This window comes from Notolepis coatsorum (genome assembly GCF_963971535.1).
Source record: "Notolepis coatsorum genome assembly, chromosome: 3".
Taxonomy (NCBI): Eukaryota; Metazoa; Chordata; class Actinopteri; order Aulopiformes; family Paralepididae; genus Notolepis; species Notolepis coatsorum.
This window is the reverse complement of record NC_140167.1, coordinates 101,410,973-101,424,122: the sequence shown is the minus strand read 5'-3', so window position 1 is coordinate 101,424,122 and position 13,150 is coordinate 101,410,973. Positions and strand designations below refer to the sequence as shown.

The 13,150-nt window shown below is 43.9% G+C and overlaps 1 protein-coding gene across 1 annotated transcript in view; it reads left to right on the top strand.

Annotated features, from left to right (window-relative positions):
* LOC311225307 (abl interactor 2-like) overlaps window positions 1-10,081 on the top strand; it is a 108,253-nt gene extending 98,172 nt beyond the window's left edge. Inside the window, exons 9-10 of the mRNA XM_084310532.1 lie at window positions 842-1,024; window positions 9,720-10,081. Of these exons, the coding sequence (XP_084166658.1) occupies window positions 842-1,024; window positions 9,720-9,895 (359 nt within the window). The 3' untranslated portion in view covers window positions 9,896-10,081. The remainder of the gene's footprint in view (window positions 1-841; window positions 1,025-9,719) is intronic.
* Window positions 10,082-13,150: the final 3,069 nt, after the last annotated feature.

The window sequence follows — 13,150 nt, the reverse complement described above, 5'->3', positions numbered from 1 at the left end:
GTGGTCTCAACCCGTCATCGTGTGGACTCAACCCTTCATCGTGTGGACTCAACCCTTCATCGTGTGGACTCAACCCTTCATCATATGGTCTCAACCCTTCATTGTGTGGACTCAACCCTTCATCGTGTGGACTCAACCCTTCATCATGTGGTCTCAACCCTTCATCGCGTGGACTCAACTCTTCATCGTGTGGACTCAATCCTTCATCGTGTGGACTCAACCTTTCGACTCAACCCTTCATCGTGTGGACTCCACTCTTCATCGTGTGGACTCAATCCTTCATCGTGTGGACTCAACCCTTCATCGTGTGGACTCAACCCTTCATCGTGTGGACTCAACCCTTCATCGTGTGAACTCAACCCTTCATCGTGTGGACTCAACCCTTCATTGTGTGGACTCAACCCTTCGACTCAACCCTTCATCGTGTGGACTCAACCCTTCATCGTGTGGACTCAACCCTTCATCATGTGGACTCAACTCTTCATCATGTGGACTCAACCCTTCATCGTGTGGACTCAAACTTCATCGTGTGGACTCAACCCTTCATCGTGTGGACTCATTCCTTCATCGAGGAGCGAGACACAGACGTCTAGTGGGGGAGATGGATGACACAGTGTCTTCTTTTTGGTGGTGCAGGGAATTAAACCCCAGATATCAAGTCCATGTAGAACACGACACATGGTCATGGTGATTCTTTGACGTGTTTACAAGTGATTTGCTTCTAGACGAGGCAGATATTTCTGTGTGATTAAGTACATCTTCTGCATGATAAGAAGGACAGTATAATCTTGGCGTTCACACATAATTTTTTCACATCTTAATTCTACCTCCCTTTCCCCAGTCTCAGACGCCCCCCCACCCCCTCCCCAGGCCATCGAGAGCCAATCAGGTTCTGAGGACCTCCAGCCTGCTGCTCAGCCATTGGAGGAGGGACAGGAAGAGGAGGAGTCAGCTGTGGTGGAGTACAGCGACCCCTACGCAGAAGAGGATCCACCCTGGGCCCCACACACGTACCTGGAGAAAGGTAGCATCTACATACCTACATAGAGAAAGGAAGCACCAACATCATACAACAGCTGCATATAGACACATTATATTATTTAATGTCTACATACCTAGAGAAAGATAGCATCAACATCATACAAGTTGACAATAGCTGCATATAGACACATTATATTCTTTAATGTCTACATACATAGAGAAAGGAAGCACCAACATCATAAAACAGCTGCATATAGACACATTATATTCTTTAATGTCTACATACTGTACCTATAGAAAGGAAGCACCAACATCATACAACAGCTGCATATAGACAGACGCTTTATTTTTCGTAAAAACATTTTGGTCAAACAAATTCTTCCTCCATTAACCACCACATATCTATCTATGTGCCCAAAAAAATTTTTCCTTTTTATTTTCATCTTAATAAAACTATTGTTTTCTCCTCTCTGGAAGAGGTACATGCTCCGTGAGTTACATCACGCTGCACTTAGGGCTAACACTAGAGGTCAAACATGTTCGTTAATTAGGCTGGATTGTGATCAGTCAGGTTTCCCTGCACTTTCAGTGCCACCTGTCTTATCAAATGGCAAAGTGTAAGTTAGGCTGCCGATGAAGACAGCAGCCCACCTCGTGTTACAAAGTGTAAGTTAGGCTCAATGACTCTATGTAACAAACCATCATCTACACTCATTGCACACACATCCACATGCACACACTCACTTTAAACAAACACTCACTTTAGACACTTTAACACTACATTATATTTATCTATCTATTAAAGAGATTTGCACTACATTCATACCTCTTTTCCTTAACGTTTTGTACCTCATTGTCCGCATTTGAACCTCAGTCTGCATTTTAACTTTTTTCTCACTCATTGTACTTAGATTGTACTTAGGTTGTACTTTAGATTGTATATTGTATTTTATACAATGGCATGCAAATTTCGCGATTCTGATTGGCTGAAACAGTCAAGTTAGACGTTGTTATTTATCATAACACACTCTCGTGATCCCAGAACCCGCCCACAACCGAATTACAATCACTCCGCCGTTCGAGTTTTTTTTTTTTTTTATTATTTCTCTTTCTCCGATTTTCTGTTTTTCTCCCCGTCCAATTTAGTCGCCGTGCCAATTCCCCCCCTCCCCTACCTGGCTGCTGTATGCATGTTCTCCTACGAGTCGGTACAAGGGCGTCCCGAAGCCAACCGCACGCTTCCTCCGATGCGTGCATCGACTGCCAGTGACGTCTTTTCACTTGGCAGCGAGGACTCTCATTGGTGAAGTGTAACGCGTGGGAGGGCACACTATCTCCACCAAGTCCTGCCCTCGCTAAGCAAGCGCCGAGACCTGACCTGTAGGCGTCGCTGTCCACAACGCCAGATTCCCACCCACCAACTTCCCACCCCCTGAGCTGTATGTGTGTGTCACTGGAATTTCCCCAAGGGGATCAATAAAGGAATATCTTATCTTATCTTACTGCCAATTGTATTAGTATGAACGACCAGCCAAGCTGGTAGCAACGCAGAGAGCTGGGCTCGAACCCAGCATCTCCTGCGTTGGTGACGAGCGCAATCTCCGCTACGCCACCTGACCGCCCGCGAGTTGAGTTTTTAGGAATGAAACCAAGATGGCGGACAATAATCTTTATGAATGGATGTATTGATAGCGTCATAACGACTCATTCAAAAACGATTCTGTCACGTGGAATGTGTTAGTTTCTTACACAATGTTGGATTATGTAATTGGTTGGTCATGACTCATTGAGGAACAAAATATAAATCGCGCAAAGTGTGTTGTTAGATGCCATTCGTTATAGAACCGCCTTCTCCTTCAAAAGGACACTCTCATTTCACTGTTAATAAAAATTTCAATCAATCAATCAATCAAACCAATAACAACCGCTCACTTCACTGTAAGGTGCTCCCATGGTCGAGCGGACAGTGCGCGGAGCGGACTCTGCGAGGTCCGCACGGACACTTTGAGCTTTCATAGTCTAGCGTACCTCCGCGGACCAATTTCCTACATGTCTCGCGCCACGCTGTTCAACTACTGTCATGTCGTCGTCATCCGATTTCAAAATAAAGAGTATGTTATCTCCGTTTCCAATATATATATATATATATATTTCCAATAAAACTGACAGTTGTTTACAGTCGAAGTTTTGCTTGTACACGGTTGCAATTCCCCCTCCTCGCAGTCCTCGGCCAGTCGTCCGCGGAACGTTAAAATACGTACACGCAGGCATTGGCTATAGGCTTCTAAAACAATTTAATAGGCTAAACTTCGTTTTAACTTCTTTAATTCACATTTCTTTATTTAATTTAATTTTTCCAGACATAATGCTACCTGCCGCGACAAAATATGTGACTCGGTTGTGATACAGATGAATTATCTTCTCAGAATAGTATATAATTAAGCATTACATCACATGCAGGAGTGTGTTATGAGAATTAGAGCATGCCTAGGGGTGAATAAATCTTCAATTAATGTGTGTTTATTGTATAGCAATAAGGTTGGATGAATTCGGCAATTGTATAAAGATGTAAGCACTGTCTATCTGTAATACAATTTTCAATCAATCAATCCAATAACACACGCTCACTTCATTCTTAGACGGCATGCCTTGAAACAGCGCACCGCCGAGCTGCTTCTACACACGGAGGCAACTTCTCTTCTTTTTTTTTGGATCTACTTTTTCTGCGGATGGTTTAACGACCACCCCTAGGCATGCTCTAATTCTCATAACACACTCCTGCGCGTGATGTAATGCTTAAGTATATTGTATATTCCTCTTTTACTTATTTTTTTTACTGTATGAAGCACACTCTCAGGGGCTCATACAGAACCAAGCATTTCACCGTAAAGTAAATTTTATATGTGACAAATAATAAACAAACTTGAGGCTGGCGTTGAAGACAGCAGCCCACCTCGTGTTTCAAAGTGTAAGTTAGGCTGCCGATGAGGACAGCAGCCCACCTCGTGTTTCAAAGTGTAAGTTAGGCTCAATGACTCTATGTAACAAACCATCATCTACACTCATTGATTGCACACGCATCCACATGCACACACTCACTTTAAACAAACACTCACTTTAGACACTTTAACACTACTTTATATTTATCTATCTATTAAAGAGATTTGCACTACATTCATAACCTCATTTCCTTAACGTTTTGTACCTCATTGTCCGCATTTGAACCTCAGTCTGCATTTTAACTTTTTTCTTACTCATTGTACTTAGATTGTACTTAGGTTGTACTTTAGATTGTATATTGTATTTTATACAATGGCATGCAAATTTCGCGATTCTGATTGGCTGAAACAGTCAAGTTAGACGTTGTTATTTATCATAACACACTCTCGTGATCCCAGAACCCGCCCACAACCGAATTACAATCACTCCGCCGTTCGAGTTTTTATTTTTTTTTATTATTTCTCTTTCTCCGATTTTCTGTTTTTCTCCCCGTCCAATTTAGTCGCCGTGCCAATTCCCCCCCTCCCCTACCTGGCTGCTGTATGCATGTTCTCCTACGAGTCGGTACAAGGGCGTCCCGAAGCCAACCGCACGCTTCCTCCGATGCGTGCATCGACTGCCAGTGACGTCTTTTCACTTGGCAGCGAGGACTCTCATTGGTGAAGTGTAACGCGTGGGAGGGCACACTATCTCCACCAAGTCCTGCCCTCGCTAAGCAAGCGCCGAGACCTGACCTGTAGGCGTCGCTGTCCACAACGCCAGATTCCCACCCACCAGCTTCCCACCCCCTGAGCTGTATGTGTGTGTCACTGGAATTTCCCCAAGGGGATCAATAAAGGAATATCTTATCTTATCTTACTGCCAATTGTATTAGTATGAACGACCAGCCAAGCTGGTAGCAACGCAGAGAGCTGGGCTCGAACCCAGCATCTCCTGCGTTGGTGACGAGCGCAATCTCCGCTACGCCACCTGACCGCCCCCGCCGTTCGAGTTTTTAGGAATGAAACCAAGATGGCGGACAATAATCTTTATGAATGGATGTATTGATAGCGTCATAACGACTCATTCAAAAACGATTCTGTCACGTGGAATGTGTTAGTTTCTTACACAATGTTGGATTATGTAATTGGTTGGTCATGACTCATTGAGGAACAAAATATAAATCGCGCAAAGTGTGTTGTTAGATGCCATTCGTTATAGAACCGCCTTCTCCTTCAAAAGGACACTCTCATTTCACTGTTAATAAAAATTTCAATCAATCAATCAATCAAACCAATAACAACCGCTCACTTCACTGTAAGGTGCTCCCATGGTCGAGCGGACAGTGCGAGGTCCGCACGGACACTTTGAGCTTTCATAGTCTAGCGTACCTCCGCGGACCAATTTCCTACATGTCTCGCGCCACGCTGTTCAACTACTGTCATGTCGTCGTCATCCGATTTCAAAATAAAGAGTATGTTATCTCCGTTTCCAATATTTCAAAATAAAACTGACAGTTGTTTACAGTCGAAGTTTTGCTTGTACACGGTTGCAATTCCCCCTCCTCGCAGTCCTCGGCCAGTCCACGGAACGTTAAAATACGTACACGCAGGCATTGGCTATAGGCTTCTAAAACAATTTAATAGGCTAAACTTCGTTTTAACTTCTTTAATTCACATTTCTTTATTTAATTTAATTTTTCCAGACATAATGCTACCTGCCGCGACAAAATATGTGACTCGGTTGTGATACAGATGAATTATCTTCTCAGAATAGTATATAATTAAGCATTACATCACATGCAGGAGTGTGTTATGAGAATTAGAGCATGCCTAGGGGTGAATAAATCTTCAATTAATGTGTGTTTATTGTATAGCAATAAGGTTGGATGAATTCGGCAATTGTATAAAGATGTAAGCACTGTCTATCTGTAATACAATTTTCAATCAATCAATCCAATAACACACGCTCACTTCATTCTTAGATGGCATGCTTTGAAACAGCGCACCTCCGAGCTGCTTCTACACACGGAGGCAACTTCTCTTCTTTTTTTTTGGATCTACTTTTTCTGCGGATGGTTTAACGACCACCCCTAGGCATGCTCTAATTCTCATAACACACTCCTGCGCGTGATGTAATGCTTAAGTATATTGTATATTCCTCTTTTACTTATTTGTTTTACTGTATGAAGCACACTCTCAGGGGCTCATACAGAACCAAGCATTTCACCGTAAAGTAAATTTTATATGTGACAAATAATAAACAAACTTGAGGCTGGCGTTGAAGACAGCAGCCCACCTCGTGTTTCAAAGTGTAAGTTAGGCTGCCGTTGAAGACAGCAGCCCACCTCGTGTTTCAAAGTGTAAGTTAGGCTGCCGATGAAGACAGCAGCCCACCATTAGCATTACTGTATGTCATCTGTGACAGCAAGTGGACTTGAGCCAGAATAATAAGTGGAATAGCCAATGCCTTTTCAATCGGCAAGAAGAAAAACAGAAAATGTCAATCAAATCTACACCTTGCCCCGCCCCCAAAGGTCTCAAATAAATACATTTACCGTGGTTCCAATAGTTCCGAAAATTCTAAATAGTGTCAGTGTGACTGAAAATGACATGTCAACAGTGAGCATTGAAGTTTTCAACCATGTTTGCAGAATTGTTTTTAATGGCTGGTTTTAACAGGCATTTAAACAGATGATCTGCAACATAATGTTTTACTTTCTCAGTGAACCAGAGGTGTCTAGACTTCTCACTTCTTATAACCTATGTTGATTATGATATTATTGATATATGAACAAAGATAAAATACATACCAAAGTGAGGATACAGGGGGGACTTCCCTGATTGATGTCTGAAAGGCAGCTGCCATACAGTATATTCTGTCATATTGGGATATACTGTATATTCTAATCTCCATATATAAGATAAGATAAGATATTCCTTTATTGATCCCCTTGGGGAAATTCAGGCATCATAGCAGCATGGGGGAAGTGGGGGGGGGGGGGGTACAGGTAGTGAAAACAACACAAGCAGTGTAAACAAATAGGTCAATATAATTTACTATCTAACTAACTGAAATATATATTCACAGTATTCACAGTGTCACATAAGGTGCAGTATGCATAAGGTAGTGTTATAATTTACTATCTAACTAACTGAAATATACATTATTCACAGTATCACATTATCCACATAGGGTGCAGTATGCCTACGGTAGTGTTATTGTCCTCCTTGGGTTCCTATTAGTTCTAGGTCAATGTCTGGCAGCAGTCGCTGCCCACTGTTGTGGAGCCTGATGGCCACTGGTATGAAGGACTGTCCGAGGCGGTTAGTGGAGTGTCGGGGGGGTATGAGTCTGTGGCTGAACGTGCTTCTCATCTTGACTAGCTCGTCGTAGAGAGGGTGGTAGGGGTTCTCCAGGATGGCAGCCAGCTTCCTTCTCATCCCCCTCTCTGCCATCACCTCTAGTCTAGGTAGCTCGACTCCCACCACGGAGCTAGCCTTCCTCACCAGCTTGTTGAGCTTGTTGGTGTCCCTTGAGTTGATGTAGCCTCCCCAGTATGCCACAGCATAGAAGAGGACGCTGGCCACTACAGACTGGTAAAATGACTGCAGCAGTCTATTGCACACGTTGAAGGATCTGAGTCTCCTCAGGAAGAACAGCCTGCTCTGTCCCTTCCTGTAGAGGGCCTCTGTGTTATCCGACCAGTTTATTGTTCAGGTGTACCCCAAGTGTTACGTACCCCAGTCGGGAGACGCAACACAAGGCCACAGACAGGGTAGGTGAGGGTGCAGTGACACAAAACGCAAGAGACAAATTGCAAAATAATAATATTTATTTCACAAAATTCAAATCAGCAACACAGAGAGCAAGGAGGACTTACCAGTGAGCACCAAATGAAATATCAAAAAGAAATAAAAGCCCACCCCCCCTTACAGGCGCGGACGCCCCAAAGTACAGGTGGTGGTGCTCACTTCTAAAGCTGGTGTCTTTAACATCAGGTCACCTACGTGATGCAAAATGTAGGTATCTTCCTGTCCTCAATGTCCCTGTGTGCAAAACAAAAGATTAATAAACAAGAAAAACAATCACCATAGGCTGGGTGACAAGGAATAAATATACACAAGTTAGGAACAAAACAGAAATGTACAAATACCAAACTAATACCAAACAGGCCACAGCTCTATACAACACACAAACAGCACAAAACTATACTAAAGTCCCAAACTAACTGACAGCACAAAGTGCCAGAGCCTTCACCAGCTCTATACCAAAGACATACAACGATGAGCTCCCACACAGACACAGAACAAGTATAATTACCACCACACAAGTGGGCTGGGTGAACCAATGGACAATTCCTATCATTTCTCTGTCGTCCTGAATGCTCGTATAGGATATCGCTTATAGCCACCTGCTGGCCCGCATGCTTGTTGGAGAAATTCATATGCGTTTATGTGTTTGTGTCTGGATGGAGTTTTTTTTTTTTAACACTGTGGTGTGGACAGGGATTTTATTTTAAACGGAGCCTGAGAATATCCGTTTGGCAAAAGATCCAGATACGTGGGGACATGGCCTGAGACACCTGAGAGTGGGGATATGTAGACACAAGAGGGAGACAAAAGAAAACAAACACATGCCTATACATACAACAGATAACATACATTACCACTCTATATACATACGGACACCGTCCGTAACACCAAGGAACTTATATGAGTCCACCACCTCCACCTCTTCCCCTCGGATGGTGATGGGAATCGGGGGGGCCTCTTCTTGCCCCTCCGGAAGTCCACCACCAGCTCCTTGGTCTTACTGGTGTTGAGTTGGAGGTGGTTACTATCGCTCCACCCCACAAAGCTCTCCACCAGGGCTCTGTACTCCTCCTCATCATCGTGGGCGATGTAGCTTACGATAGAGGAGTCGTCTGAGAACTTCTGCAGGTATAGAGGGTGAAGAGGAAGGGTGACAGCACAGTTCCTTGGGGGGCGCCGGTGTTGCTCACCAGTACGTCAGACTGACTGACTATAGTGATATAACCTAGTTGACACAGTCATATTATATTCATTATGTAGAATCATCTCCATATATAGTGATATAACCTAGTTGATACACTATTATTATATGTAGTATGTAGAATAACTTCCAGATATAGTGGTGTAACCTAGTTGACAGTCATATTATATTCATTATGTAGAATAATCTCCAGATATAGTGATATAACCTAGTTGACAGTCATATTATATCTGTTAGGTAGAATAATCTAGTGATATAGACTAATTGTCATATTGTGATGTTTGTTGTTGTGTAGTATAGAGCCTGACAGTGATATCGCCCAGACACTATAATAATAATAATAAAGGGCGGCTACGTGGCGTAGTGGGCAAGGCGCTCGCCATGAAATGCTGGAGACGCTGGGCTCGTCAGTTCGAGCCCAGCGCTCCACATTTGCTTTCAGTTTAGCTGGTCGTCCGTACTAATACACATTGGCCGTATTAGGGGGTGGGAAACTGATGGGTGGGGATCGGGCGTTGTGGACAGCGACTCCTACAGGTCGGTTGGTGCGCCTGCGCAGTAGAATCAGTAGAATCATCAGCATATGAGCATATCCACATACTGAACATGACTAAAATCTTCAGATCTAGTCAAGAAACAGTTTGGAATAAAGTACAGAATCCTGAAGTGACAACTGCCCAGGAATCCTGTTTTAACTGTGCGTGTGTGTGTGTGCGTGTGTGTGTTTGTGTGTCTCCCCCTAGTGGTGGCCATCTACGACTACAGTGCAGATAAGGAGGACGAGCTGTCGTTCCAAGAGGGGGCCATTATCTACGTCATCAAGAGGAACGAGGACGGCTGGTACGAGGGCGTGATGAACACCACCACAGGACTGTTCCCTGGGAACTATGTGGATGCCATCATGCACTACGCAGACTAGCCCCCCCCCCTATTCACACCCGTCACTTCCTCTCTTCTGCTCTGCCTCTGGTCTTTTTACAGTCTTCTTCCATCTCTATCCCCCCCCTCTCTCCCCCGCGTCTCTACAATTCGTAGCCGCATTTCTGCAGACCCCTCTCTGATTAGTTGAACTCAATTTCTGCAGACCCCTCTGGGTAATCTACATTGGAGGTGGTTGGGGGGGGGGGGGGGGGGGGCACACTGTCGCGGTGCTCGCGCCAAAAAAAGGAAAAAGATGCCGCACATTAATATGGCAGCAAATCTTAAAATACGCGTCAGCAATGATGAGCGTTTTCCCTGTACTCCGCCATGTGAATCTAATCTGGATGCGTACCCTGAACTTGTGGTAGGCCTAGACATTTTCAATTCATCATCTTGTTTACATCAGGGTCCCCCATGTTCAATTCATGATAACATATATGACATACAGGTAGACAGATGGACAGTACTGCTACATCTAGACATTTATGACATACCAGATTTTGAACTTGTGGTAGGCCTAGACATTTTCAATTCATCGTCTTGTTTACATCAGGGTCCTAAATAACTTATGTACATATACCGATATGCCCTACTCTGTTTACTTGTTTTATTGCACAATGTCGTTCTATTGGATTCTATTATATGTTATTACTATTGTATTATGCACATCGTTGCGGGCAAGACCACCCGCATTTCATTGTAAACTTGTATGCAAATAAACAACTTGTGACAAATAACTCTTGACTTGACCACCAGCCTCTCTCTCTTAAGGCATTAACTGGGTTAATTAATCTAAATGTTATATTGTAACTGTCTAGTTATTGATTGATTGAATTGATTGAAAACTTTAACAGATTGCAGAATGGGTACAGTACACAGTACAGCTCAATACATACAATTGTTAAGGGAATGCAGACCCCAGAGAAAGACTTTCGTCTTGTTTACATCAGGGTCCCCCATTTTCAATTCATCGTAACATATGACATACAGATAGACAACTGGGTTAATCTAAATGTTACATTGTACAGTAAGTGGGGAGTGTAAACAAGTTGAACGCTGGCTGTGTTATGAAATGTAAATAAACCGTGAAGTCACGCGAAATAACGTTATACGCGAAGCTATACAAACCAATTACATAATCCTATCCAACATGTGTAAAGGCACACACAACATATTCCAGTTAACGGTATATTTTTTTAATGATTCGTTATGGCGTAATCAATACTTCCATGCGTATAAATTGCGTTCGCGACCTCCATGTTTTGGGGCTATTCATCAGAAAACTCGGATCCGGGATTCGGCTCCCATCCGTCGGGCAACAACCGTGGGTTTTCAGCCTCTCTCTCTGGAGTTAACGGAGTTTCGACTCCTGGCTAGAGGAGCTTGTCTCGGCTCATGCGGGGGGCCAATCAGAGAGGGGCTTCGCTCAACCAATCAGAGAGGGGTCTGCAGAAATGGGAGGGGGTCTGCAGAAATGGCCTCAACCAATCAGAGAGGGGTCTGCAGAAATGCGGCTACGAATTGTAGAGACGCCTCAGGGACCTGGGCTCGAACTATGACCTCTGCCAGTGGGTCCTGACAGGAAGACCCCAGGTGGTGAGAGCAGGCAACTGCATCTCCTCATCCATCACTCTCAACACAGGGGCTCCCCAGGGCTGTGTTCTGAGCCCCCTCCTCTACTCACTGTACACACATGACTGTGTGGCACAGCGAAACAGCAACACAATTATCAAGTTTGCTGACGACACAGTCGTGGTGGGCCTGATCTCTGCAAACGATGAGAGGGCCTACCTGGAAGAGGTAGAGGACCTGGTGCGATGGTGTCAGGAGAACAGCCTCTCCCTGAACGTCAGCAAAACGAAAGAGATTGTGGACTTTAGGAGGTCAGGGGCCAGGGACTACAGCCCCCTCAGCATCGACGGGGCACCGGTCGAGAGAGTGAGCAGTTTTAAGTACCTCGGAGTCCACATATCCGAGGACTTGACATGGACCACACACATTGACACACACAATGCCTAGGGAAGTTCAAAATGAGTCAGAAGATCCTCAAGAACTTCTACTCGTGCACAATAGAGAGCATCCTGACTGGTAACATCACCTCCTGGTTTGGGAATAGCACCGCACAAGACCTCAGCAGACTACAGAAAGTGGCCCGTTCAGCCGAGCGCACAATTGGAGGTGGGCTTCTCTCCAGTACGTTTATAACAAGCGTTGCAGGGCCAAGGCTAAGAGAATAATCAAAGACTCTAGTCACTCAAACAACTGCCTCTTTGAACTGCTGCGGTCAGGCAAGCGCTACCGGAGCCTCATGGCCAGTACAGAGAGACTCAGAAGGAGCTTCCATCCCCAGGCCATCAGGATGCTCAATGACAATGACACTATGTAACAACCCATCACTGCACACACATCCACATTAGTGCGGTGGCTTAGCACAAGATTTGAGAAGGATGTGGACACGCCGGACAAAAGCACAACATTTTCCCCACGTGTTCCTCATCATCATAGCTTTCATTTTGGGGTAGGGGCCACGTCATCATGATGGATTTCAAGATGGCCGCCATGTAAAATCAAGGTTCTGCCCATTAATAAATATCTTGGTCCATAGCGCGCTCAATATTTGAGCAAACACAAAGGTATTGGTATCCCTGTAAACTAGAGAAGCTAAGCTTTCCATTTGTATCATTTTCATTAAGCCCAACTGTTGGGAAGGGGGTTTTAATAGGCAATGATTAAAAATTAGGTAACATTTTCGCCTAGAAAAAACTGCCATGCTCATCTTCCAAAAGGTCCCTTGGCTGTTCACATGAATATATCAGAGTGCACATTGGTTTTATAGGTACCCACAAGCCTCTTCTTTCCAGACATACCCACTTTGTCCAACTTGCATGCTATTTGGGGCAATAATCAAGCAGGTTTGTGCATGTGGTACAAATGTGTCGAACATTCTAACAACTGCCAAAAATGTGAATGTTGGGTTAGGGTTTGTTGTTAGAATGTTGAACATAGAAGATACATTTTGGTGTCAAACTATACATTTTCTGGGTCAATAAATGTGTTAATGCTATGAAGAATGTCACCAGATGAATATTTGTACCATTCTAACAACATATTTACATCTTTTTTTTACTTGTTTAACAGTCAGACATGCATGAATCGAATAGACATTTTATTAGGATCACTCGTTACATTTATTATTATTATCATAACTCTTTAGTCCGTATAGGCGTATTTAACCGTTATGGAGATATTTTCG